This window comes from Salmo salar, chromosome 05 (genome assembly GCF_965601325.2).
Source record: "Salmo salar chromosome 05, fSalSal1, whole genome shotgun sequence".
Taxonomy (NCBI): Eukaryota; Metazoa; Chordata; class Actinopteri; order Salmoniformes; family Salmonidae; genus Salmo; species Salmo salar.
In genome coordinates, this window is record NC_138295.1 from 32,152,000 (window position 1) to 32,177,876 (window position 25,877).

The 25,877-nt window shown below is 41.6% G+C and overlaps 1 protein-coding gene across 2 annotated transcripts in view; it reads left to right on the forward strand.

Annotated features, from left to right (window-relative positions):
• Positions 1–252: 252 nt before the first annotated feature.
• LOC106604636 (phospholipid-transporting ATPase ABCA1) overlaps positions 253–25,877 on the forward strand; it is a 41,979-nt gene continuing 16,354 nt past the window's right edge. Inside the window, exons 1-8 of one of the 2 annotated variants that reach the window (XM_014199475.3) lie at positions 253–418; positions 4,726–4,836; positions 6,465–6,558; positions 11,003–11,144; positions 11,365–11,483; positions 16,521–16,642; positions 20,575–20,772; positions 25,256–25,345. In XM_014199475.3, coding sequence (XP_014054950.2) covers positions 269–418; positions 4,726–4,836; positions 6,465–6,558; positions 11,003–11,144; positions 11,365–11,483; positions 16,521–16,642; positions 20,575–20,772; positions 25,256–25,345 — 1,026 coding nt within the window. In that variant the 5' untranslated portion in view covers positions 253–268. Of the gene's footprint in view, positions 419–4,388; positions 4,600–4,725; positions 4,837–6,464; positions 6,559–11,002; positions 11,145–11,364; positions 11,484–16,520; positions 16,643–20,574; positions 20,773–25,255; positions 25,346–25,877 lie in introns of those variants that run through there. The other variant, XM_045718055.2, reaches the window with a different exon arrangement.

Genomic DNA, 25,877 nt, shown 5'->3' on the forward strand with positions numbered 1-25,877 from the left:
GCCTATAACCCAACTGTTTACCCAAACGAAATGTAGTCCCGAGAAGGCTATTTACTACTTTAAATGCATGTAGGTCTATGGTTTTTATTTCGATTATCATTCGTTCCAGATGTTTAGGAGGTCGGGGAGTGCGAGTAGCCCCGAGTCTACATGTGCTCCACTAGGGGGATTTAATCACGGAACATCTCCATGACCGAGAGTAACCCCTGTAGTTCTCCAAGCGGATGTAGCCAAGGTTCACTCCATATAAAAGCTTTTCTAGATACAGATGATTCTCCTCCTCTGTGTACAGGTCACACATGCCTGGATAACAAGCCAGGACAAAAATATTTCAAAAAGTAGTGAAGAAGTGTGGTTTAGTTTAGGAGGAAACACACTTGATGCTGAAAGGGGTCTGATTTCGTGCCTTTGGGAAAAGGTATTTCGATTTTCCACTGATTAATTGTCTGTCATTTGTTTATTCTCTTCTTTTAATGGTAGTCCTATCTGCTGGAAAGAAAGCTGAAAAGATAACGGAGTTATATGGCAAACTTTAGCTATTTTTCTTTTCAACAGCGCATCAGTTATAGATATTTTGTTTTATAGCAAAAATGTGTTCGTTGTAGTTTTTGTTGTACTTAGTTATAAAACACGATGTAGACTAGTCTTCGGGCACATTTACAACCACATTATGTATTGCTATGTAACATTGATTTACTCATTGAGGAAAAGGACTTCATATTAGATTTTTCCAAACATGCGGAGAACACTGCATGGCACGAATCTTCTCACCCATTGTGTTAAACAGACTTTTAAAAAACGATCCCATATTTTCTATTCAATGACATTCTTTGCAGAGTTATCCCACAACATTTTGCCACCAAACAAGTGAATAAACAACTTAGAAACAAGTTACTTTGTTTTAATTTACAGTAAGGGACGTCAATGTGAAGCCCAGCAAAATAACATGTTATTGAGTCATTTATATTGTCGTATTACCTGCAGAGTTATCACACAAACAGCCCACCTGGCTCTTGTGAGTACAAAAGACAGGGAGACAATAAAATGTAGCCTAGACTGAGCTTGTCACTCCAAACACCGGTAAAGAAGCTGATAGTAGCGTACGGTAGAGATAGTTAGTGGATGCAACATTGTATATTTCCCATTATGGCGTCTGCGAGCAAGGGCAACGTCATTGAGGCCATCTCAATTTTAAAGTAGTACATTTTCTTCTTGTACTACTTCTATGGTAAACAAACTGAAAGCTTACATAGTGCACACTTAAATCCAATTTTATTGGTCACATACACATGGCTAGCAGATGTTATTGTGAGTGTAGTGAAATGCTTATGCTTCTAGATCCGACAGTGCAGCAGTATCTAACAGGTCATATTTAACAATTCCACAACAAAACCTAATACACACAATCTAGTAAAGGAATGGGATGAGAATATATAAGTATAAAATATATGGATGAGCAGTGACAGAGCGGCAAAAATGCAAGCGATAGAAAATAATAGATCGTGAAGGATACAGTATGTACATATGAGATGAGTAATGTGAGATGTAAACATTCTTAAAGTGGCATTATTAAAGTGACTAGTGATCCATTCATTAAAATGGCCAATGATATCAAGTCTGTAGGTAGGCAGCCGCCTCTGTGCTGGTGGTGGTTGTTTAACAATCTGATGGCCTTGAGATAGAATCTGTTTTTTCTATCTCTCTGTCCCAGCTTTGATGCACCTGTACTGGCCTCGCCTTCTGGATGGAAGCAGGGTGAAAGTGTGGCTTGGGTGGTTTGGGTGGTTATTGTCCTTGATCTTTTTTGCCTTCCTGTGACATCGGGTGTTATAGGTGTCGTGGAGGGCATGTAGTTTGCCCCCGGTGATGCGTTGTGCAGACCTCACTACCCTCTGGAGAGCCCTGCGGTTGTGGGCGGTGCAGTTGCCGGACCAGGCGGTGATACAGCCCGACAGGTTGCTCTCAATTGTGCACCTGTAAAAGTTAGTGAGTGTTTTCGGGTGACAAGCCACATTTTCTTCAGCCTCCTGAGGTTGAAGAGGCGCTGTTGCACCTTCTTCACTACACTGTCTGTGTGCGTGGACCTTTTCAGTTTGTCGGTGATATCTACACCGAGGAACTTAATACTTTCCACCTTCTCTACTGCTGTCCCGTCGACGTGAATAGGGGGGTACTCCCTTTGCTGTTTCCTGAAGTCCACGATTATCTCTTTTGTTTTGCTGACATTGAGTGAGAGGTTATTTTCCTGACACCACACTTGGAGGGCCCTCACCTCCTCCCTGTAGGCTGTCTCGTTGTTGTTGGTAATCAAGCCTACCACTGTAGTATTGTCTGCAAACTTGATGATTGAGTTGGAGGCGTGCATGGCCACGCAGTCGTGGATGAACAGGGAGTACAGGAGAGGGCTGAGAGCGCACCCTTTTGGGGCCCCAGTGTTGAGGATCAGCGGAGTGGAGATGTTGTTTCCTACCCGTCAGGAAGTCCAGGACCCAGTTGCACAGGGCGGGGTCGACACTGCCACCTAGAGTGTGTTTGAACAGGTATAAAGACAAGATTGATGATTTACTGCCACCTGCAGTTATGGAATGTTTTCTCACAAGTATAATTCATTGGCTGATCCCTCCTGATGACCTGGAGGAATTATGCGATCCTTCCTTAACCCATAGGAAGTCCCACCCAGTTGACTTCTTCAAAATGTTGAATGTCCTTAGTGATGCTGCACATGCTAAAACAGGCTTTTGGGCACTAGAGTCCTCGATCTATCTCTGTGTAGCCTACTCACTCATCCACTTATACCCATGCCCCATCTATTGGGTTCATGCTGAGACACTTTAAAAAACAATTATTTTACCTTTATTTAACTAGGCAAGTCAGTTAAGAACAAATTCTTATTTTACAGCACCTGCCTACCCTGGCCAAACCCTTCCCTAACTATGCTGGGCCAATTGCGCAGCGCCCTATGGGACTCCCGATCACGGCCGGCTGTGATACAGCCCGGGATTGAACCAGGGTCTGTAGTGATGCCTCTAGCACTGAGATACAGTGCCTTAGACCACTGCGCCACTCAGGAGCCCTAATGCGTCATGGTGGAGGAAAAAACTGTCCAGACTAATCCGTTCAGTTGTTTTTTTTTTATTCGTTTCCTCAATATAAACATTCATTCAATCTATTTATTAATTAATTCTCTCCGACCAAATAAAATTGTATTTGTCACACATGCGCCGAATACAACAGGTGTAGACCTTATTGTGAAATGCTTACTTACGGGCCCTTAACCAACAATGTAGTTTGAAAAAAGTAAGTAAGAAATACCATGACGGTTTCATTCCCACTTAGCCGACAACAATTGCAGCCTAATGTAAGTAAATATATTTAGTTAATTACATGCTTCAAATGGTGATGATCACTGATCGTTCAATAGCTTATTTCCAGTTTCAGTGTTTTCATATGCCTCTGAATCATAAGGACAAATAACCCTTGTGGTTTGTAGGGAGCGGGCGTGCAAAACCCCTAATTTAGGCTAAGTAATTTCAATATCCTGAAAAGCCAGGAGCCTCACTAGCAGTCAAAACTGAATGATGCATGTTTACGATGCGAACAAAATACATTTTGTGCAAACTCTGATTCATGCCACTTGGACAACATAAACAGTTGTCCATTTTGCGCTCTCATCCCTGTGACCCAGTGTTTTATCCCTCGTCCATGAAGTTAGGGCCATATACGTCCAGTAAAACATGGTGCAGCCAAGCGCCTGGATGTGTTTATGTTGTTTACAATTGTGCATGTGAGGAAAGGCATGCTTCGGTGTTAACCGGTGCAATGATGCGCTCTCATCCCTAGGCAGGAATTCTGTCTGGCTCTGCTTCATGATCGTAGATGTTCTAGTTTATACTCCAGGGGAGTTCATTAGCTACCTACCCTGGCAATTAGCTAATATCCAGGTGAATGTATTGTCATCGCAACATAGCAAATAGCTATTAGTTTTAGTTATGAACATAGAGCAGAGTTGCCTAGTTGGCTAAGTCGCTACACAGCTATAGCTAACGAACACGATGCCTAGCTAGCAGCTGAGTCAGTCAGTCACACAGTTCTGGGAAAGGGGTCCAGAGAGAGATGGAACTCCGATTCTGACTGGGGTCATAAGGTCATCTGACCCTAGGGGCATATTTTTGGTCATAACCCCCCCAAGGTGGTTTATTCAATTCTTTACATCATAAACAAATCTAAATCATGTTTTGTGTTTCTGCATGAATATGGCAAAAAAAAAAAAAAATCAAGTCCCTTAGGGTCATTTTGACCCAAGCCAAAAACATCTAATTCTGCCTACAGTAATTTGATATATAACACTTTTATTTGCATCTAGGTTTCTCTGGAGACATAATCATTATCCATACCCCAGAGGGTGGAGGAGGGCCTGTATCAGTGATTCTGACCAGATATAAAGGACATCTGCAAAGATATACACTCCAAATCTGGACCATCAGAACGACACGATTTGTACTGACAGAACCACTAATAACCTGTAAATACGTCCCCTCAACCCATCCTCACTCCCATAAAGTCTGCTGAGTGGGGACACAGTGCAGAATAAGTTCCCATGTGAGGAGGACCTATTGGAGAGATGTTGTCAACTAGACAAATGACCCTTGACCTTGTACCTTTGAGCTGTGTGCTGGCTGGCTGGACTTTTTACCCACAGTCACCACTGCCTGTTTGTCATTTCAGTTTAGAGCTGGAGGGAAGCTTGAGTGGAAGAGGTCCAGAGTAGAGATGTCCATCTCAACTCAGCTGGGCTTGTTGTTGTGGAAGAACTTTACCTACAGGAGAAGGCAAACGGTAAGCAGAACATTTTTATATCAGATTGTGTGAATTGGTGAAATAGGAATTGGGACTTTTTCTCGTGGCTTTGTTTGATAGGACAATTTAAAAGAGGATGTATAATTATGTACTTCTGTTATAATGTTTACAGTGTTTTTCAAACAAATGTTGTATTTACTTTATTATTGTCTTATACCAGGTCTACAGTTTTTAAATTCCTTCTTTGCAGCAAATCATACTTTACACAATAGTTCAATAGCTGTTTAGTTAGAAAGAGTGGTCATGTCCTGTTCTCCTATTATAAGAGAAAGAACAGCACTGTGATAGGCCCAATACATCACTGGGGGCGAGCTCCCTGTCCTCCAGGACATCTACACCAGCCGGTGTCTGAGGAAGGACCGAAAGATTGTCAAGGACTCAAGTCATCCGAGCCACGAACTGTTCACTCTGTTACTGTCTGGCAAGCGCTATCAGAGTATCGGATCTCGGACCAACAGGCTCCGAGACAGCAATTACCTGTCTCGGAGCCTATATTTTTAAACCTGCATATTTAGTTAATATTGCCTGCTATCAGACTGCTGAAAATATTGCCTGCTATCAGACTGCTGAAAAGCTAATCCTATCCGTCTCCCTGGACAGACCTGCACCTTAGAGACTATTTGCACTGGATAAATTATTTGCACTGACAACCCACACATTCAACCCTTACACACAAACACCCATAAACACACACACACACACACACCCATAAACACACACACTCAGAACTCGTATACACACACTCACACGCACAGTCAACACTGCTGTTCCAATATATACCATTGATTCCACTACCCAGTTTATAATTGTAAATTCAGTGTAAATCCAGTCCATTATTACTATGCATACTACCTCTTCTATTACTTGTTCTTTTTTACTTGACTCCTTTCATTGTTATTATTGATTCATGTTCTGCATTGTTGAGGGAACTAACACAAGCATTTCACTGTACCTTTTATACCTGCTGTAAACTGTATGTGAAGAATACATTTGATTTGATTTTTACAATAACTATTGTAAGCAATTACCTTAACTGGAGGGAGATTTTACGGTGTATTAGATGTGAGACGTAGGCTCCTTTATTCAAGTAGTAAAAAAAAAGAAGTTTTATTGGAAAGTAATATGCTACATGCCCAAAGGGACAGAGCTTAATCTTAGCAGTGTTAGCTTTAATTGCTACTACAGCTTGTTCTCCCACCTGTGCTAGAACCCTGCCTCTAAATGGCTTTACGTGTGCTGGAGGAGCATCTCTCTCCATCTCCTAATCCAATCAGCATGCACCTGATAACCCTTGAACGGAGATGACTTCACTGTTGCTGGATGTGGGTGTGCAGCATTAGCTATTTTGAAGTCGGGGTTGGTTGTATTGATCGCTTTGTATCTATTAGAAATGCAGTCCTAATAAAAGCTGTCTTATGACAGCTATATCATGCCTGCGTATAGCGTTGATGCAGACCTATTATATGGTGTAGTGAGGGAGCCATTTTGAATGGCAGTTTTTAAGCGCTCCAGACTATTAGCAGACAAGCTAGGCTTACGGTTATAAATGGGGGGGGACCTTCTAAAAAATGCTAACTGGCCTTCTTCTCTTGTTTTCTTCTCTCTAGCTCCAACTGCTGATTGAGATAGTATGGCCCCTGTTGATCTTCTTCATTTTGATATCAGTGAGACTGAACTACCCTCCATATGAACAACATGAATGTAAGTATGATGCACCCCCCTCGTCATTGTTTACACACAGACACTTCTTCACAAGACACTCAACTGAATTCCCCACCCCACACCCCAAATGGCTGTTCAACCATTCCTGTTGTTGTGGTCACAGAGGCATTTGGATTTGGAATCTGTGGATGAACTATGTTGCCGCATGTATACATATTATACATGCGGATACAAAGATACAAGCCATTGATGCTATAGTATACAAGCTAGCAATACCATGCACTAGTATGCTACAATGCCATGTGCAGTCATTTATTCTGAAACTGCTACGTGCTGGCCACTCGAGTAAACCCACTATGGAGAAAAAAAAGACATACATTTTCACAGTCCAACAGCAGCCTAATCGTGTTGAACTGTTTATGATAGGTCCTTATCGGGTGTGGATGCTGGGTGTTTTATGTGTTAACTGTTATATAGGGAATATTCTGTCCTGCTAATCAATTTTCTGGTATGGGATGGCAGATATACCCCTGTTAATGGGTTTTTATCTAAAGCCTGACAAGATTTCTGCCCACTGGGCATGTATCCCTTTACTTCTCCTGCATGAAGCCTCCGATACGAACATCACAATAGATCCAATTAGAGGTCGACAGAATGGCCGATTTAATTAGGGCCAATTTCAAGTTTTCATAACAATCGGAAATCGGTGGACACCGATTATATTTTATTTAAAAAAATATTTTTTAAATTATTATTATATATATATATTTTTTACACCTTTATTTAACTAGGCAAGTCAGTTAAGAACACATTCTTATTTTCAATGACGGCCTAGGAACGGTGGGTTAACTGCCTTGTTCAGGGGCAGAGCGACAGATTTTTACCTTGTCAGCTCGGGGATTCAATCTTGCAACCTTACAGTTAACTAGTCCAATGCTCTAACCACCTGCTTTACATTGCACTCCACGAGGAGCCTGCCTGTTACGCGAATGCAATAAGAAGCCAAGGTAAGTTGCTAGCTAGCATTAAACTTATCTTATAAAAAACAATCAATCATAATCACTAGTTAACTACACATGGTTGATGATATTACTAGTTTATCTAGCCTGTCCTGCATTGCATATAATCGATGCGGTGCGCATTCGCGAAAAAGGACTGTCGTTGCTCCAACGTGTACCTAACCATAAACATCACTGTCTTTCTTAAAATCAATACACAAGTATATATTTTTAAACCTTCATATTTAGTTAATATTGCCTGCTAACATGGATTTCTTTTAACTAGGGAAAATGTGTCACCTCTTGCAACAGAGTCAGGGTATATGCAGTGTGAAGACTATTTCTTCCTAACAAAGACAACCAACTTCACCAAACGGGGGATGATTTAACAAAACGCATTTGCGAAAAAAGCACAATCGTTGCACGACTGTACCTAACCATAAACATCAATGCCTTTCTTAAAATCAATACACAGAAGTATATATTTTTAAACCTGCATATTTAGCTAAAAGAAATCCAGGTCAGCAGGCAATATTAACCAGGTGAAATTGTGTCACTTCTCTTGCATTCATTGCACGCCGAGTCAGGGTATATGCAACAGTTTGGGCCGCCTGGCTCATTGCGAACTAATTAGCCAGAATTTAACGTAATTAGGACATAACATTGAAGGTTGTGCAATGTAACAGGAATATTTAGACTTAGGGATGCCACTCGTTAGATAAAATACGGAACGGTTCCGTATTTCACTGAAAGAAAAAAACGTTTTGTTTTCGAGATGATAGTTTCCGGATTCGACCATATTAATGACCCAAGGCTTGTATTTCTGTGTGTTTATTATATTATAATTAAGTCTATGATTTGATAGAACAGTCTGACTGAGCGGTGGTAGGCACCAGCAGGCTCGTAAGCATTCATTCAAACAGCACTTTCGTGCGTTTTGCCAGCAGCTCTTCGCAATGCTTCAAGCATTGCGCTGTTTATGACTTCAAGCCTATCAACTCCCCAAGATTAGGCTGGTGTAACCGATGTGAAATGGCTAGCTAGTTAGCGGGGTGCGCGCTAATAGCGTTTCAAACGTCACTTGCTCTGAGACTTGGAATAGTTGTTCCCCTTGCTCTGCATGGGTAACGCTGCTTCGAGGGTGGCTGTTGTCGATGTGTTCTTGGTTCGAGCCTAGGTAGGAGCGAGGAGAGGGACGGAAGCTATACTGTTACACTGGCAATACTAAAGTGCCTATAAGAACATCCAATAGTCAAAGGCATATGAAATACAAATCGTATAGAGAGAAATAGTCCTATAATTCCTATAATAACTACAACCTAAAACTTCTTACCTGGGAATATTGAAGACTCATGTTAAAAGGAACCACCAGCTTTCATATGTTCTCATGTTCTGAGCAAGGCAGTTAAACGTTAGCTTTCTTACATGGCACATATTGCACTTTTACTTTCTTCTCCAACACTTTGTTTTTGCATTATTTAAACCAAATTGAACATGTTTCATTATTTATTTGAGGCTAAATTGATTTTATTGATGTATTATATTAAGTTAATATAAGTGTTCATTCAGTATTGTTGTAATTGTCATTATTACAAATAAATAAATAAATCGGCATCGGGTTTTTTTGGTCCTCCAATAATCGGTATTGGTATCGGCGTTGACAAATCATAATCGGTCGACCTCTAGATCCAATACTAATCACTGGAGCTTTTTTTTGTCAAAACAAAATGTCTCTTTGATCAGTCAAAACTGTACAAATATAAGTTTGACAGTTTTCTGTTTGATTCGACAGTTTGTTTGTGAGGTGGCTCAGATTGCCTGTGGACATATCAGTGACTTTATGGGGGGTTAGAGTTTATGATGCCTTTATTACTGCTCTAATCTCATTATGACGGTTCTATATGTGAAAGCTGATAAAGGTTGCAAGGCCCTCGGAGACTATCTTTGGCACGGGTATGGGAAAAGCTTATATAATGGAAATGCACTGGCTGAACCAAATCCTGTTTTCCTCGGAATGATACGCTAGAGAATTCTTCAGTTAATTATATCACTGGGGGCAGTTCACAGAACAGGATCAATACATCTGCTGGTTACCTTCTCTTTGCTAAAGCAACTATTGTTTCTTTGTATGGGACTTGCATTCTTGTTGATCCTACTTTATGTAATAGCCTACAAAACCTGCTTCAGGATACAGTTGTGTAGGACAAAGCATTCATATAGCTACTAATAACTATTATTAATGGGATGAACACATCTCCTGAGAAATCTTTGTCTATGTCAGAATGTCCGCTTTCTTTCATTCCCGGAAGCCTGCGCTTTGTTCCTCTGCCAGAAAGCAGAAGCATTTGGGGGTGAATTGCTTTCAGTTCTTCCTAAAGTCCTGGTTAGGCACCAGGCACAGGGATACTTTTGGTGTGAGTCATACAGCACGTGGGTCTGGGCATGTTGTAACTGCTCTTACACCACATAGGAAAGACATGGTCTTCCTTGCACAGGGCTAACCTATTGCTTTTGGGGATGGATATTAACCATGAAAAAAATGTGACAGTGCAATAAGACTCCAAATACCCATTACTCTTTTTGAAGATTTCAAATCGTTTGAGTTGAAAATGGTGCTAGTTTGGAAGATTTCAAATCGTTTGAGTTGAATGTGGGGCTAGTTTTGAAATCGTTTCAGATGAATGTGGTGCTAGTTTGAAAACTGCCTAGCTAAATTCCATTTAGGGTTCACATTTATCACCCACTAGTTCATAAAGTCATAATCTTTATAGGCCGTCGATGACGATCACTCTGAAAAGCAAAATGGCCGCCCTGATTCAGCTAAGCAATTGGCTATGTGGGGTTATCTCTTATCTCTGCTTTTCTTAGTAATGGGCCTGTTAGCAGGCTTCAGGTTTACTGATAGCAGGCCTACTTTTTTAACTCATCACACAAATAAAGGCAAGCCTCTCAGGGAGGGAGGGATGGCACCTTAGGAGGGGACAAAGGTTGTACATTGTACTTAGGCAATCACTCCTTCACATTGATAAGGCCTGTAGCTGCAGTGAAGCCTTCAAGATGGGACAAGACGTGGTTACGCTGATGCTAGCTCATCCGCCACCAGCCCGATAAGTTAATCTGAGAACACACATCAGTTAGGTGTCTTTTGCGTAGACAAAAATAGAATTTTGAAACTCTGTAGGTGATGTTCAAAGTCCACCCCAAGTAGTTCTGTCGGGTTGATATAGAGGTCATTTAAGTGTCTCGGTATCAGATCCAACGTGACTGGAATTACCCTGTGTTCTCTCCAGTCCACTCTCTGTAGATAGTGTATTAATAGACTAAATATGTCAAAAATGTCCCCCAAAAAGTGTTTTGCTATACAACCAGAGATGTGGTTTTGAATGTGCACTATACATGATTGAATTTCAAAACACCACAATTTGTGTCTTATGACGACTGTACAGTGACGTTACTGATGGTATCCCTCCCGGTGTCTCCCTCAGGTCATTTCCCCAACAAGGCCATGCCCTCGGCAGGCACCCTGCCCTGGATCCAAGGCATCATCTGCAACGCCAACAACCCCTGCTTCCGCAACCCCACTCCTGGAGAGTCCCCCGGGGTCGTGGGAAACTTCAACGAGTCCATGTGAGTCCCACCCCAAGCTGCATCTCTGTATCTGATTGTTCTTTAAATATAAAAACATGAATACACTTTATTTTATGATTCATCCGCTTCGTTGGATTAATAACGTCATTGTTTCCAAATAAAGAAAATGGTCACTTTAATGTTTCCTGTAAATATCCTATTTATAACTTGAATTTAACTGATTCAATTTTATTCTGTGTTAATCTGTGGATGTCTGCAGAATCTCTCGTCTGTTCTCCGATGCCAAGAAGATCTTGCTGTACAGTCAGAATGACCGGAATTTGGACGGCTTTAAAGGCCTCATCCAAGCCCTGAAGACACTACAGGCCAACACCAAAGGTAAGAGTCACCTCTATATAAACCATTGTTCACTGTACACATTACTACATTCACAAGAAACACCAGGGGCCTATTCATTTGAGTGGAACGTTCATGAACTCAAAGCCTAGAATAGACAGTATTTTCACTGAAGCTGAATCAAGACTCATTCCAGGTCTACATAGTACATCTCTGTCTGCCCTGAACTTTACGCCCCGTTGAGCGGGCCCCGGAGAGTTACTGTACACCCACATCTGGGCAGAAAAAAGAGGGTTTACACTAATTCCCTTACGCTGTGCTGACTCACAGCGGGACTCCCCCATCCCCTTTTGTCCTGTTCCAACCTGCCTTCTGGGTTCTCCTGTGCCTGTGAATGGCTGTGGATGGATAGTTATAATTTAAAAACTGATTTAATATTATACCACTTCAATTTCACACCCAGATTTCTTCTATAATGACATTCTATTTATGAGCACTTAGACAATGCTGTGTTTAGAGTGACGTTGCTGGCGATATGTGAGATGGTTTGAGGCAGTAGATGGATGAAAGCCGGCAGAGCCTCTCCCAACTGACAGGTCGTTGGCAGGCCATTGGGAAAGGGCAAAGGGGGGATAGCAAGTCAGTTGTACAACTGGATGTATTCAACTGAAATGTGTCTTCCGCATTTAACCCAACCGCTCTGAATCAGAGAGGTGCGGGGGTCTGCCTTAATCAACATCCACGTCTTCGGCGCCCAGGAAACTGTGGGTCAACTGCTTTGCTCAGGGGCAGAACGGCAGATTTTTACCATGTCAGCTCGGAGATTCAATCCAGCAATCTTCCGGTTACTGGCCCAACGCTCTAACCACTAGGCTGCCTGCCGCATGGCTTGAAGGTATTCTCATATGCCATTCAAGATAGGACAGATTTTACGTACTTCCTTACTTACTGTGTGCTGGGTTAATGGTGTGTTTCGCATTAGACAAAATAAGACTGTGCTACCTTAGTCAGGTGACCTTATATTACATTAGCTTGGGTAATGGACTTTATAAAAGGATAAGCCTTTCATTGGAGTAGTATATCAACATTCAGATAAGACTTAAATTTCAAGGCAAATACAGTACTACTGTAATGAATGAGATATTTGCCATGCTTGTGTATCCACTTTGGCTGATGGTAGAAAATGTCTGCAGAAGTATAGTAGGTATACGCTGAGTCCTGGATAATTAGGTATACGCTGAGTCCTGGATAATTAGGTATACGCTGAGTCCTGGATAATTAGGTATACGCTGAGTCCTGGATAATTAGGTATACGCTGAGTCCTGGATAATTAGGTATACGCTGAGTCCTGGATAATTAGGTATACGCTGAGTTCTGGATAATTAGGTATACGCTGAGTCCTGGATAATTAGGTATACGCCGAGTTCTGGATAATTAGGTATACGCCGAGTTCTGGATAATTAGGTATACGCCGAGTCCTGGATAATTAGGTATACGCCGAGTCCTGGATAATTAGGTATACGCCGAGTCCTGGATAGTTAGGTATACGCCGAGTCCTGGATAGTTAGGTATACGCCGAGTCCTGGATAGTTAGGTATACGCCGAGTCCTGGATAGTTAGGTATACGCCGAGTCCTGGATAGTTAGGTATACGCCGAGTCCTGGATAGTTAGGTATACGCCGAGTGCTGGATAGTTAGGTATACGCCGAGTGCTGGATAGTTAGGTATACGCCGAGTCCTGGATAGTTAGGTATACGCCGAGTGCTGGATAGTTAGGTATACGCCGAGTCCTGGATAGTTAGGTATACGCCGAGTCCTGGATAGTTAGGTATACGCCGAGTCCTGGATAGTTAGGTATACGCCGAGTCCTGGATAGTTAGGTATACGCCGAGTCCTGGATAGTTAGGTATACGCCGAGTGCTGGATAGTTAGGTATACGCCGAGTGCTGGATAGTTAGGTATACGCCGAGTGCTGGATAGTTAGGTATACGCCGAGTGCTGGATAGTTAGGTATACGCCGAGTCCTGGATAGTTAGGTATACGCCGAGTCCTGGATAGTTAGGTATACGCCGAGTCCTGGATAGTTAGGTATACGCCGAGTCCTGGATAGTTAGGTATACGCCGAGTCCTGGATAGTTAGGTATACGCCGAGTCCTGGATAGTTAGGTATACGCCGAGTCCTGGATAGTTAGGTATACGCCGAGTCCTGGATAGTTAGGTATACGCCGAGTCCTGGATAGTTAGGTATATACGTTAAGCCCTGAAGTGTAGGTGCCGCAAACTCCTAAAACACTGAAAGGGGCACAGCAGATGTTAAAGACATACTCCAGCTATTTTTGAACTTTTACTTTTGAAAACAATATCCCATGTATAAATACAGTAATGTACAAACACTTAAGGGTATGTGTGTATTTTATTTTATATTAAAAAAAAAATCTCTATATCCTCATATTCAACTATGAACTTGTCTCATCGCTGCAACTCCCCAACAGGCTCGGGAGAGGCGAAGATAGAGTCATGTGTCCCCCGAAACATGACCCGCGCTCCTTAACACCCACCCACTTAACCCAGAAGCCAGCCGCACCAATGTGTAGGAGGAAACACTGTTCAACTAAAAACCGAAGTCAGCCTACAGGCGCCCCAAACCCTCCCTTAAACCGGACAACGCTGGGCCAATTGTGCACTGCCCGATGGGACTCCCGGTCATGGCCGGTTGTGTGAGAACCTGGGATCGAACCCGGGTCTATAGTGATGCCTCAAGCAGTGCCTTAGACCACTGTGCCACTCGGGAGGATTTAACATGACTGAGCAGGGGTGCAGCCTTGGAGGCCATCAACCTCTCCTTCCTTCTATCCCTCCCTTTAGCTCTCCCCTCTCCCATAATCGGAAACATTCCCTTTAAGTGTGATTTGTTTTTTTTTAACCATTCCTCTCCCTTACTGAATGGTTTGTCCTGTCTGAACTAGTTTCATTTGGCTTGCCACTTGGCACCCAGGCCCACCCACTGGGGAGCCAGGCCCAGCCAATCAGAATTATTTTTTCCCACAAATGGACTTTATTACAGACAGAAATACTCCTCAGCAAATCAAAATCAGCTGCTTGATATGCCACACCTGTCAGGTGGATGGATTATCATTTATTTTTGGCAGTGATGTCTTACTTTTTGGATTCACTGTGGACCCATGGCTTAGTTGATTGAATTTGGCACTGTAAAATGTATTTATAATGGAGCCATCTATCTAAAAGAGTAGATAGTTAGGTCTCAATTTAAAAAAAAAAACAACCTTTTTGTGGATTTGCATAATCTTGCATTGACTTTTGAAATTGCTTTGGATCCAGTATATTTCAGGAAGTCTAATCTTTTTGGTGTTCTCAGAGCACACATTTTACTGCTTGATTCTAACTTGATATGTGGTAATATCTAGATTGATTAATCTCACAATTACCAAAGGAGCATGAACAAGACCTAGGGCCACCAATGTTTTGTCAGGCCGTCATGTAAAAACCAAGCCAATGGCTTACTTCCAGAGACAAAACAGGAATTCACAAAGCCTGTGAATTTCTCAATACACTGAAGGATTTGTCAAAGTAGATTTGCTGAAAGGTATCATGGGGGGCGTGGTGGATTCTTAATGTACTGTAACCAGTGGACGAATATTGATTCAATTGTCTGTCACTAAATTCTAAAGCATGTTCATGGTTCATTGGGTAAAATTTGTTGCTAATTTGTAACTCTTTTTGACAATCGTTTCTAATGATTTACAGGGGTTCTAGACAGTAAAACAAAATGGAGTCTGTCAGCTTTTGAAAAGGCTCCAGATTTTCTGAGAACCAATTTGACCCCCACCCCCTCACCTCGTCTGTCTTCAAACGGCCGTCTAGCTAATGTTCCAGGAATCTGCCACCTACTGTCCTTTTGTCCCCCCTAACCCCCCACTGCTATCAGTACTAGTGACTGGACTCACTTCCAGCTTTTGTTCTTTGAAAAAAGGAGTTGAGGGAAGTAGCCAATGAGAGAGGGGGGAGGGGCAGTTAGCAGACAATTTGCAGACAGTTTGTGTATGATCCAGTGTGTGTTTTTCTGTGTAAATGTGCTAGCGGGGCGTTACTTTGGGGCAATTCCATGGTAACGGCGTAACGCTGAGACTCTAAAATGTATAAATGTCAAACAAAAGCCATGGATTTAAAAGTTTAACAAACCATACAACTCTATGCACAAGGACTACTTTGAACAATTTACACAGAACCTGTTGCGTTGCATGGTTTGTTAATTAAGCTTTGAAAATGTTTTTTGTTTGGCATACATTTTAAAGTGAAAAACCGGAGTCTCAGCATAATTCCGTGACCGTGGAATTACCCTGTGGTTGAAGGTGTGAAGTGTGTCACCTCCTCCACAGGTCTATGTGTCAACGGTTGATTATTTTAGATAACATAATGATGGAAATGGTGTATTCTGGCAATGGGCTACAGTCTGTAAGGTGTTTGGTGTGTATGTTGTTGAGAGATTGTTAAAGGCACATCATTGAAATGATCTACAGCAATCAGAGGATGGTACCAGGCAGCACATGTGTGTGTGTGGCTATTTACTTCAGTGTTGGCCATTTTTCCTTGGACATGTACAGAATAGTCCTGGCCTAGTTGTTGTCAGTATTTTCATAGAGACACTTCTTTCCAACCTCTGATTGAGACCCAACCTTTTCTGGGATGTTTTCATCCAACAAAATATATTTTGTGACCCTCCCCCCCTACTGAACAGCCTCAAATTTCCAAACATTCATTTGAACTTTAAAAGACAAAAAAAAACGTATCCAAATAATCCTAAACTCCTGCACCAAGCGTTTTCGAGTAACTAGCAAGCAAGCGCATGTTCCATGAAAACGATTTAATGAGGTTGAAAGCTAATACAGTACCCATGGTTACAGAAAATAGTATGATTTGGCAGAAGGAACAACCAACATTTGCTAAATAAGTCTACTAAAATAAGACAATTCCGTACACACACACCCACACACACATCTAGTAATGTCAGGGTATAGGAGAGAGCTGGTTTGAACAAGTTGTTGTGTTTGTTTCCCACAGGATTCAAGCTGAAGGATTTCCTCCACAACAATGAGACCCTGTCCACTTTCCTTCTGCGAAACGCTTCCTTCTCGGAACACGCCGTGCGCCAGATCACTGAGGCCGACGTAAACTTGGAAAAGGTAAGAGGAAAAATACCACCTTCCCAAAGTTCTATGACATTTACATTTGAGTCATTTAGCAGATGCTCTTATTCAGATCAATTTACAGGAGCAATTAGGGCTAGGTACAGATTTTTCACCTATTTGGCTCTGGGATTTGAACCAGCATCCTTTCGGTTACTGGCCCAATGCTCTTAACCAGTAGGCTACCTGCCACCCCATGAGGAATATTATGAGGCATATTACTAGGATCAGTTCACCACATCCTGGACACCATGAAAAGCAGTGTAGTAGTTGTTCAACATGCCCATGGCCCATTATTTCCCTCCTACCCTCCCAGCAGATTAGGTCCCATGTTGTCTATTATTTCCCTCCTAGCCTCCCAGCAGATTAGGTCCCATGTTGTCCATTATTTCCCTCCTAGCCTCCCAGCAGATTAGGTCCCATGTTGTCCATTATTTTCCTCCTACCCTCCCAGCAGATTAGGTCCCATGTTGTCTATTATTTCCCTCCTACCCTCCCAGCAGATTAGGTCCCATGTTGTCTATTATTTCCCTCTTAGCCTCTCAGCAGATTAGGTCCCATGTTGTCCATTGTTTCCCTTTTAGCCTCCCAGCAGATAAGGTCCCATGTTGTCCATTATTTCCCTCCTAGCCTCCCAGCAGATTAGGCCCCATGTTGTCCATTATTTCCCTCCTAGCCTCCCAGCAGATTAGGCCCCATGTTGTCCATTATTTCCCTCTTAGCCTCCCAGCAGATTAGGTCCCATGTTGTCCATTATTTCCCTCTTAGCCTCCCAGCAGATTAGGTCCCATGTTGTCCATTATTTCCCTCTTAGCCTCCCAGCAGATTAGGTCACATGTTGTCCATTATTTCCCTCTTAGCCTCCCAGCAGATTAGGTCCCATGTTGTCCATTATTTCCCTCTTAGCCTCCAAGCAGATCAGGTCCCATGTTGTCCATTTGTTGCAGGTAGCAGCAAATACAGAGCAGGTCAGTAGTGTCTCTTTATTTCAGTGACATAAACTTCACTGCAATCCGCCTTGAAACTTCCTGTAGAGACTATAAACAAGGTGGCTTTCCACCGAGTGCACAGACTTGGAGCTCTGAGTGACAAGACCAAGGGTCCCCGACCTGTCATTGCAATATTTGAACACTACCAACGAAAGGAGCTGACCAAAAGCAGGGGAAGAGAGCTTAAAGGGACCAAATTCGGTCTCAATTACCAATTTCCCCAGGAGATAAACGAACGTCGCAAGAGTCTGTATCCTGTACAGAGGCAACCGAGTGAGAGGGGTAAGCATGCCTTTCTCATTGTGAACAAACTCTTTATAGACGGACATCTCTTCCGAGACAGCTCCATAATACCATGGCTGTACTAAATTCTACAGGGACGTCATGTTACGAAGAAAAATGATAGGGACTGTAAAAATATCTGAACACTATGAAGTTAACATGAGCACACACGCACTCAATTACACGCTCGCTTACACATACGGATGCAAACATACACATACTTGATCTCTCTCGTTCTCTCTTTCTCTCCTCCCCCTCTCTCCCTTCTCTCTATTGTTGAGAACTTCTCTATAATTTAATGTTTTTTGTTTGTCTATCTTTTGTTTGTCTTTGTCTACATATTTATATATGTTAACAGCAAGCAATGTGAAGATATCAGAACAGGGACGTTGGGGAATAATAACATATTGTGCGGGATACATTTGTACTGTAGTGAAGACATCTCTAGAGTAATGCAAGGTCTCTTTCATAATCATGTGAAACGTCAATTGCTATGGAAATTCTGGGATGTGTTTTTCTATGAAAATTATGTTAAATGTATTTATAATGCAACTATGATGGTGATGCGATATGGATTACAATTATCATTCTGAATATTAAGGCTATACTCACTTCATGTTACACACATAGACACTCAACCATACAAATTGTCTGGGTTATTATTTATTTGGACATCACACATTATAGTATTACTCTTATCCAGACGTCATACACACTCTCACTAAATCACATCCATTATCACACACATCAACCTACTCAGATTTACTACACACAATATCTTGACAAAATTTTCAAACATCTGTGGCATTGGCAAGGAAGGTGATTATTTTGAATATGAAAGTGGATGAAAAACAGATTTGGCTCATTAATCTATATGGTCCAAATCAGGATGATCCATACATCTTTGAAAATATTTATACCAATATATTGAAATTACAGGCAACAAACGATCAAATCATTATGTTGGGAGACTATAACACAGTGTTAAGTACCTCAATGGATCGTAAATGAAATCACTCTACAAACTATCATCACCGTGCCCTTAATTAAGGAAATCACAAATATTACGGACACATTAGAAATAGTGGATATTTGGAGAATCTTGTTTTTCATTGTCTGAGAGTCCTTTAGGTGCCTTTTGGCAAACTCCAAGCGGGCTGTCATGTGCCTTTAACTGAGGAGTGGCTTCCATTTGGCCACTCTACCATAAAGGCGTGATAGGTGGAGTGCTGCAGTGATGGTTGTCCTTCTGGAAGGTTCTCCCATATCCACAGAGGAACTCTGGAGCTCTGTCAGAGTGACCATCGGGTTCTTGGTCACCTCCCTGACCAAGGCCCTTCTCCCCCGATTGCTCTGTTTGCCCAGGCGTCCAGGTCTAGGAAGAGTCTTGGTGGTTCTTCCATTTAAGAATGATGGAGGCCACTGTGTTCATGGGGATGTTCAATGCTGCAGAAATGTTTTGGTACCCATCCCCAGATCTGTGCCTCAACACAATCCTGTCTCGGAGCTCTACAGACAATTCCTTTGACCTCAGGGCTTGGTTTTTGCTCTGACCTGCACTGTCAACTTAGGGACCTTATTTATATAGACAGGTGTGTGCCTTTCCAAATCATGTCCAATCAATTGAATTGGACTCCTATCTAGTTGTAGAAACATCTCCAGGATGATCAATGGAAACAGGATGCACCTGAGCTCAATTTTGAGTCTCATAGCAAAGGGTCTGAATACTTATGTAAATAAGGTATTTCTGTTTCTTATTTTGAATACATTTGCTAACATTTCTAAAAACCTCTTTTTGATGAGAATTTTTTATGGAATATCTACATAGGCGTACAGAGGCCCATTATCAGCAAACATCACTCCTGTGTTCCAATGGCACATTGTGTTGGCTAATCCAAGTTTATCATTTTAAAAGGCTAATTGATCATTACAAAACCCTTTTGCAATTATGTTAGCGCAGCTGAAAACTGTTGTGCTTATTAAAGAAGCAATAAAACTGGCCTTGTTGAGATTAGTTGAGTATCCTGGAGCATCAGCATTTGTGGGTTTGATTACAGGCTCAAAATGGCCAGAAACAAAGAACTTTCTTCTGAAACTTATCAGTCTATTCGCCAGTGAATACTAGCGAAATGCATAGCACTCAGAATTAAAAAAGTTTTACTAGGTATTGTTCATCCTGATCAGAGAGGGTTTTTACTTGGACGTTACATTGGAGATAATATACGCCAAGTATTAGAAATAATAGAACATCATGAAACATCTAAAAAGCCAGGACTGGTATTTATAGCGGATTATGAACTGTCCTTTGATAAAGTAAGACTGGATTTTATTTATAAATGCCAGGATTTTTTTTTTCATTTCGGTGATTCTCTTTTAAAATGGGTAAAAGTAATATATAGCAACCCCATGTGTAAAATAGTAAATAGCGGCTACATCACAGAGTTTTGAATTGTCAAGAGGCGTTAAACAAGTGTTTCCGCTGTCACCATATCTATTTGTTATGGCCATTGAAATGCTAGCTATTAATGTGATGAAGCAGGGATACCCCTCTGGACTAGTAATGTAACCTGGAGAATGTTCAATACTAAACGTTCTTCTCGACTCTGAAGAAATACTGGGTCATTGCTACATTACACACTGACCTTTCTCCATCTCCAGGTGCTGGTCAAAGGCTTCGGTGTCCACCTGAGGGACTTGTGCAGCAGCAACGGCACCAGAGTAGAGGACTTTGTGACCATCACAGACAGCAAGGTGTCCAGTCTGGTCCAGAAGATGCTCTGTGTGTCCCCAGGCTCCTGGCTCAACCAGGCAGAAAGCCACTTCCTCCACAACCTGGACTTCCTCAAACCCATACGGGTAAGAATAAATGGGCACTAGGCACATTATTGTTTTTCTCCATTAAAGACCAAATCCAGGTGACTTAATCACTGACATGCACAGTGCCGAGAAACAAGGCGTAGGGGGGAAAGCAGAAGATCAGAAACAAAGGGATAAGCATAGATGGAGGCATGTTGTTGCTTGTCCCTGTCGACCTACCTCTAGTTGTAGCCTGGAGATATGTTTCAAAACTAAATGCCATCAAAGAGAGGATTTTGGCCCCTCAATCTTAAAATGGTAGTCATTTATTAGTATCACTTCTCTCTGAATCATAGTTATATAAAGGTCACTTCCAATTCCACACCTTAGCACCAGTGTCAGGGAATTCTATCATTAACGTCCTTGCAATATGGTCATTTTGCCCAGAGATTAGATCATGAATTGAATTCAAAAAGGCAGATATTGTACGATCAACGCCATCTTTTGTCACGTTTCTAGATGGGAAACAAGGTTCCTAGAAACCAGACAGAGAAGTTAGTGGGATTCCTATCTATAAAAGTGCTGCTGATTGTATCACCTTGTCAGTCAGGTACAGTTTGACTGCCCACAATGATAAACATTAAGGAGTCAAGGGAAACGTGTTCTTCTCTGACCCCTGTCCCCATTCTGACATGCCACCAAGGGTCAGTTTCCTTATTGTGATGATAGTTTAATACAAGAAACAGTGTTTGTGTCCCTCTTATGGTTCTTCTTTTTGTAGCCTTTAGGGAACAAGACATGTTAAACAAGACCTCAGCGCATATAGGGTGCTATTAAATCGAAATCGAAACATTATGTTTTTGTCTCACTCTGGAAAGTTGCAGTGAAATGTGTTGTTTTACAGGGTCAGCCATAGTAGTTCAGTGCCCCTGGAGCAAATTAGGATTAAGTGCCTTGCTCAAGGGCACATTGACAGATTTTCACCTTGCCGGCTTGGGGATTGAAACCAGCAACCAGTAATTGACCGTTAATTAACATAAACACGTTTAGCATCTCCTGGCTTCCACGCATAGCCGATAAGCCACTGATGCAGACCTTTGAAACATTTTAAAAAGTCAAATAAATATATTTAATATAGGCTACATTATCACAATAAATCCATTATTTATTTTAGACAGGTCTAAAAAATTACCTATGATGAAAATGTAGCCTATTTCAGAAGAACAGAGTAGCATATTCTGAGTTGTTCTTAAGTTAGGCCTTGATCTGGCTATACCATATGGCTGTGGGCTACACTAGTTCATTTATGTCTTCCCTGTAGCTCAGTTGGTAAAGCATGATGTTTGCAATGCCAGCATGGTGTGTGCAACGCCAGGGTTGTGGGTTCGATTCCCACGGGGAGCCAGTACAAAAACAAACAAAAAAATGCATGAAATGTATGCATTCACTACTGTAAGTCGCTCTGGATAAGAGCGTCTGCTAAATGACTAAAATGTAAAATGTAAAAATTTAGCAGACAAGATTTGCTTAGAATTCCGTGGCATAATTTTATAATATGAAGTAAACAATTGAACATAGCTGAATAAAATAGAAAGGTTATTTTCCCCAAACAGTCCTCCTATATGCTTAATTTAGAGTTATTTATGCAACTTTAGTTGTGAAACAAACGTTAGACTAAATGTTTTGAGGATACATTTTTAATATGCAGGCATAGGCAGCTAAGCTTTTTCTAAAGTAAACTTAATTAAATGAACACACTTATATATCCTAATTAGTCTACTCCTGTCTCTACAGAAATAAATACAATTATACAAAATAGGCTACTAAAGCATGATTTGGCCAGAGGATCATTTAGCTTTTAAATTGTGGAAAGACACAATTTGGGCAGATTATTGTTGAGTTGTGACTATCTGTGGAAGGTAGAGAGTCCAAGCCAGGTATATCGCAATATTTCAAAATACAATCGCAGGAATATATACTTTGGAAAGAAATGGTTATTGCTGTAAAGAAAAGACAATGAAAAGACTAATCTGTCTTTTAGTTATCAAAAATCTCTGCTTAATTGAATGAACAACAGTATAGCCTATCTTATTGGCAATATCCTAACTGCGCATATTCACTATTTAGGCCTACAGTATCTGCAAATTAGAAGATGCATGGAATGCTTTATTATGAAGGTGCATTTTTATGGTGACAATTTGCTTCCCCAAGCTTGAAACCGCAGGCGCCGCCTATGTATGCCAGGTTGTAAAGCGGATTAATGTGCTTAAGAATTTAGCAATAAACATAGCAGCACAAGAAAGCTGGGATCCTCTTTTAAATAGTGGCCAGTCAACTCTGTTTTCACATGCGATTGCACAATGACTGAGCTTCTAAGAACACATGTTTCACAAGGCTCTGTAGGCTATGTGCTCTCTAACCGTGTTCCCAGGGTTCTAGGCCTGTAGGCTACCTTTTGGAGTTATTTGGCCAATTCAGTTGTGATACAAACATTAATATAACGTATAGATCTAGTATGACTATGTTTTTTTTTTTTTTGTCGCAAAAAAAGGCTTTTTCTTACCTTTCTGGACACGCTGCGCATCATTCACAAGTGATAATATATAATTCACAAGGGATAATATTGTCACTCATCAGACTATTCTTAATTTAATGTTGTCTTTACATATACTAAGTAATATATGTGTGGAATTAGTTTTGATTTAGAATGGACCATTATCATGCACCTGTTGGAAAAGGGGTAGGGGGCAAAAATACATGTCATCATATGCACTTAAATAGCGAATGGAGGACGCTCTCACCACAGTTCATTTTCTTTCTTGCCAGGTAGGCTACTCCTGTTGTAAAGCGAAGCAATGTGCTTAATATTAGGAAAGCTGATAAATAAATATGGTAGGCCTAGCCTATAGAAATCTGATGGGATCCTCCTCTTTTTAATAGAGGCCATCAAAACTCAGTTTTCTCAAGCAATTTCATAGCCTATAGAAATGTTGCACAACATGAGCTCATGGGCTCTCATGAAGTTTTTGATGTGATTTTCGATTGAATTTCCATTGATGTCAGAGTGATTCGCGAGACAATAGATCGCTGAGTACCAGGCCATTAGCGACTGGCAGTTAGCAAGTTTGGTAGGCTACTAATGACCATCAGCAGCATCAGAGCCCAGTTTTGGAGAAGCCTAGTTACCGTGACTAAACGATCATCTGGAATTTGACTGCAGTCACCACGTGACAGCTAGTGTGGCGGTAATACGGTCGAAGTAACAGCCCTAATCACCACTGACTTCTCCAAGGCCTTTGACAAAATCGACCACACTATCGCATTGAAAGCCTAATCCAACTGGGTGTCAGACCTGCCCTCACAGCATGGCTCTGCAGTTTTGAGACCATCCGCAAACAACAGGTGCACTGCAAAGACAGCCTCTCAGACTGGCAGGAGCTGACGGGAACTCTTCTGGGCCCTCTCATCTTCCTTGCGGTCATAGACAGTGCAGCCCTGGATGTCAACAGTAGGTGGAAATATGTTGACAATCTATATCTGGTCAACACGTGTACAATAGGAAACATCAGCACACCACAGCAGCCCTGAACAACTTCGACACGTGGGTTCATGCAAGCAAAATGTTACTGAACCCTGCCAAGTGCACGGTGACCATCACAAGAAATCCACCTGTCCCATGCTCTCTCTGGATCGAGGGCCAGGATTTCAAAGTGTGTGAAGATTTTAGAGGTAAAGTTACAGAAGGACTTACAATGGGGTGAGCAGGTTGTTACTATGGTAACCAAGAGCAACAGAAAATGTTTTATCCTCCATAGCCTTAAAAGGTTCCATGTGCCACAGGATGACCTGGTGAGCATTTACACCGACTACATATGCCACACCCTGGGGTTTGCTGCTTCTGCTTGGCACAGCTCACTGACCCAGGCTTAGTCTGATGACCTGGAGATTATTCAGAAAAGAGCATGCCGCACCGTCCTAGGGGGATACTCCAGTTATACTGAGGCACTTCAGACCCTGTCCTTACCTCGGTATCATGAAAGACTTTGCACTGACCTCGCTGTCAGCTTCCTAAAATCTCAATTCAGAGACTGGCTACCCACTGACCGAATCGCAGGAACACCCACGGTCAAAACAAACCAAAGTCTAACTGAATGGGTCACCAATAAATAAAGGTTAAATAAATATTACAATTTTTTTAATTCCATATTTCTGCTCATTGATTTAAGGAGTGGCTTTAAAACTGCAGGACAATATTGATTAAACATTTTTTACTCTTATGTTATTGTTGTTGCTTTTACCCATTAATATTTTGTATGGATATCAAATCAAATTTTATTTGTCACATGCACCGAATACAACAGGTGTAGACCTTACTGTGAAATGCTTACTTACAAAGCCCTTAACCAACAATGCAGTTTTAAGAAAAATAAGAGTTTTCAGTCTGTATTGACTGCTATATGAGTGTAATAATTCAAACTTGAAAACAACAGTCACTGTTCTTCTTTTCTATGTGTGTGTGAATTGACACTTCTTCCCTCCACAGAAAGATGTGAGGGCTGACCCTGAAGCCGTCCAGCAGGTGGCCAAGGCTACAGACAAACTCCTGGAGAGCCTGGGCTCCCTGGCCTTGGAGGTAGACAATCACTGTCATCACTGCAGTTTATTACATGATGAAAACTATAAGGTTTTATGTTGCCCAGCCCTCCCCCCCTTATGATCGCCCAGTACATTTCTTGTTTATAACCATGTTTCTTTTTATCACCGTCTTAACTAACACTCCTGCCTAAGATCAACAGTTTGTTGTTGGCTGGACCACAGACAGAAAAGACCCTTAGATGTACACTGAGTGAACAAAACATTCAGAACACCTGCTTTCCAAGCTATGATTCCTTATTGATGTCACTTGGTAAATCCACTTCAATCAGTATAGATGAAGGGGAGGAGACAGGTTAAAGAGGGATTTTAAGCCTTGAGACAATTGAGATATGGATCGTGTATGTGTGCCGTTCAGAGGGTGAATGGGCAAGACAAAATATTTAAGTGCCTTTGAATGGGGTATGGTATTAGGTGCTAGGTCCACCGGTTTGTGTCAAGAACTGCAATGCTGCTGGGTTTTTCACTCAACAGTTTCCCGTGTGTATCAAGAATGGGGTGCAACTCAAAAT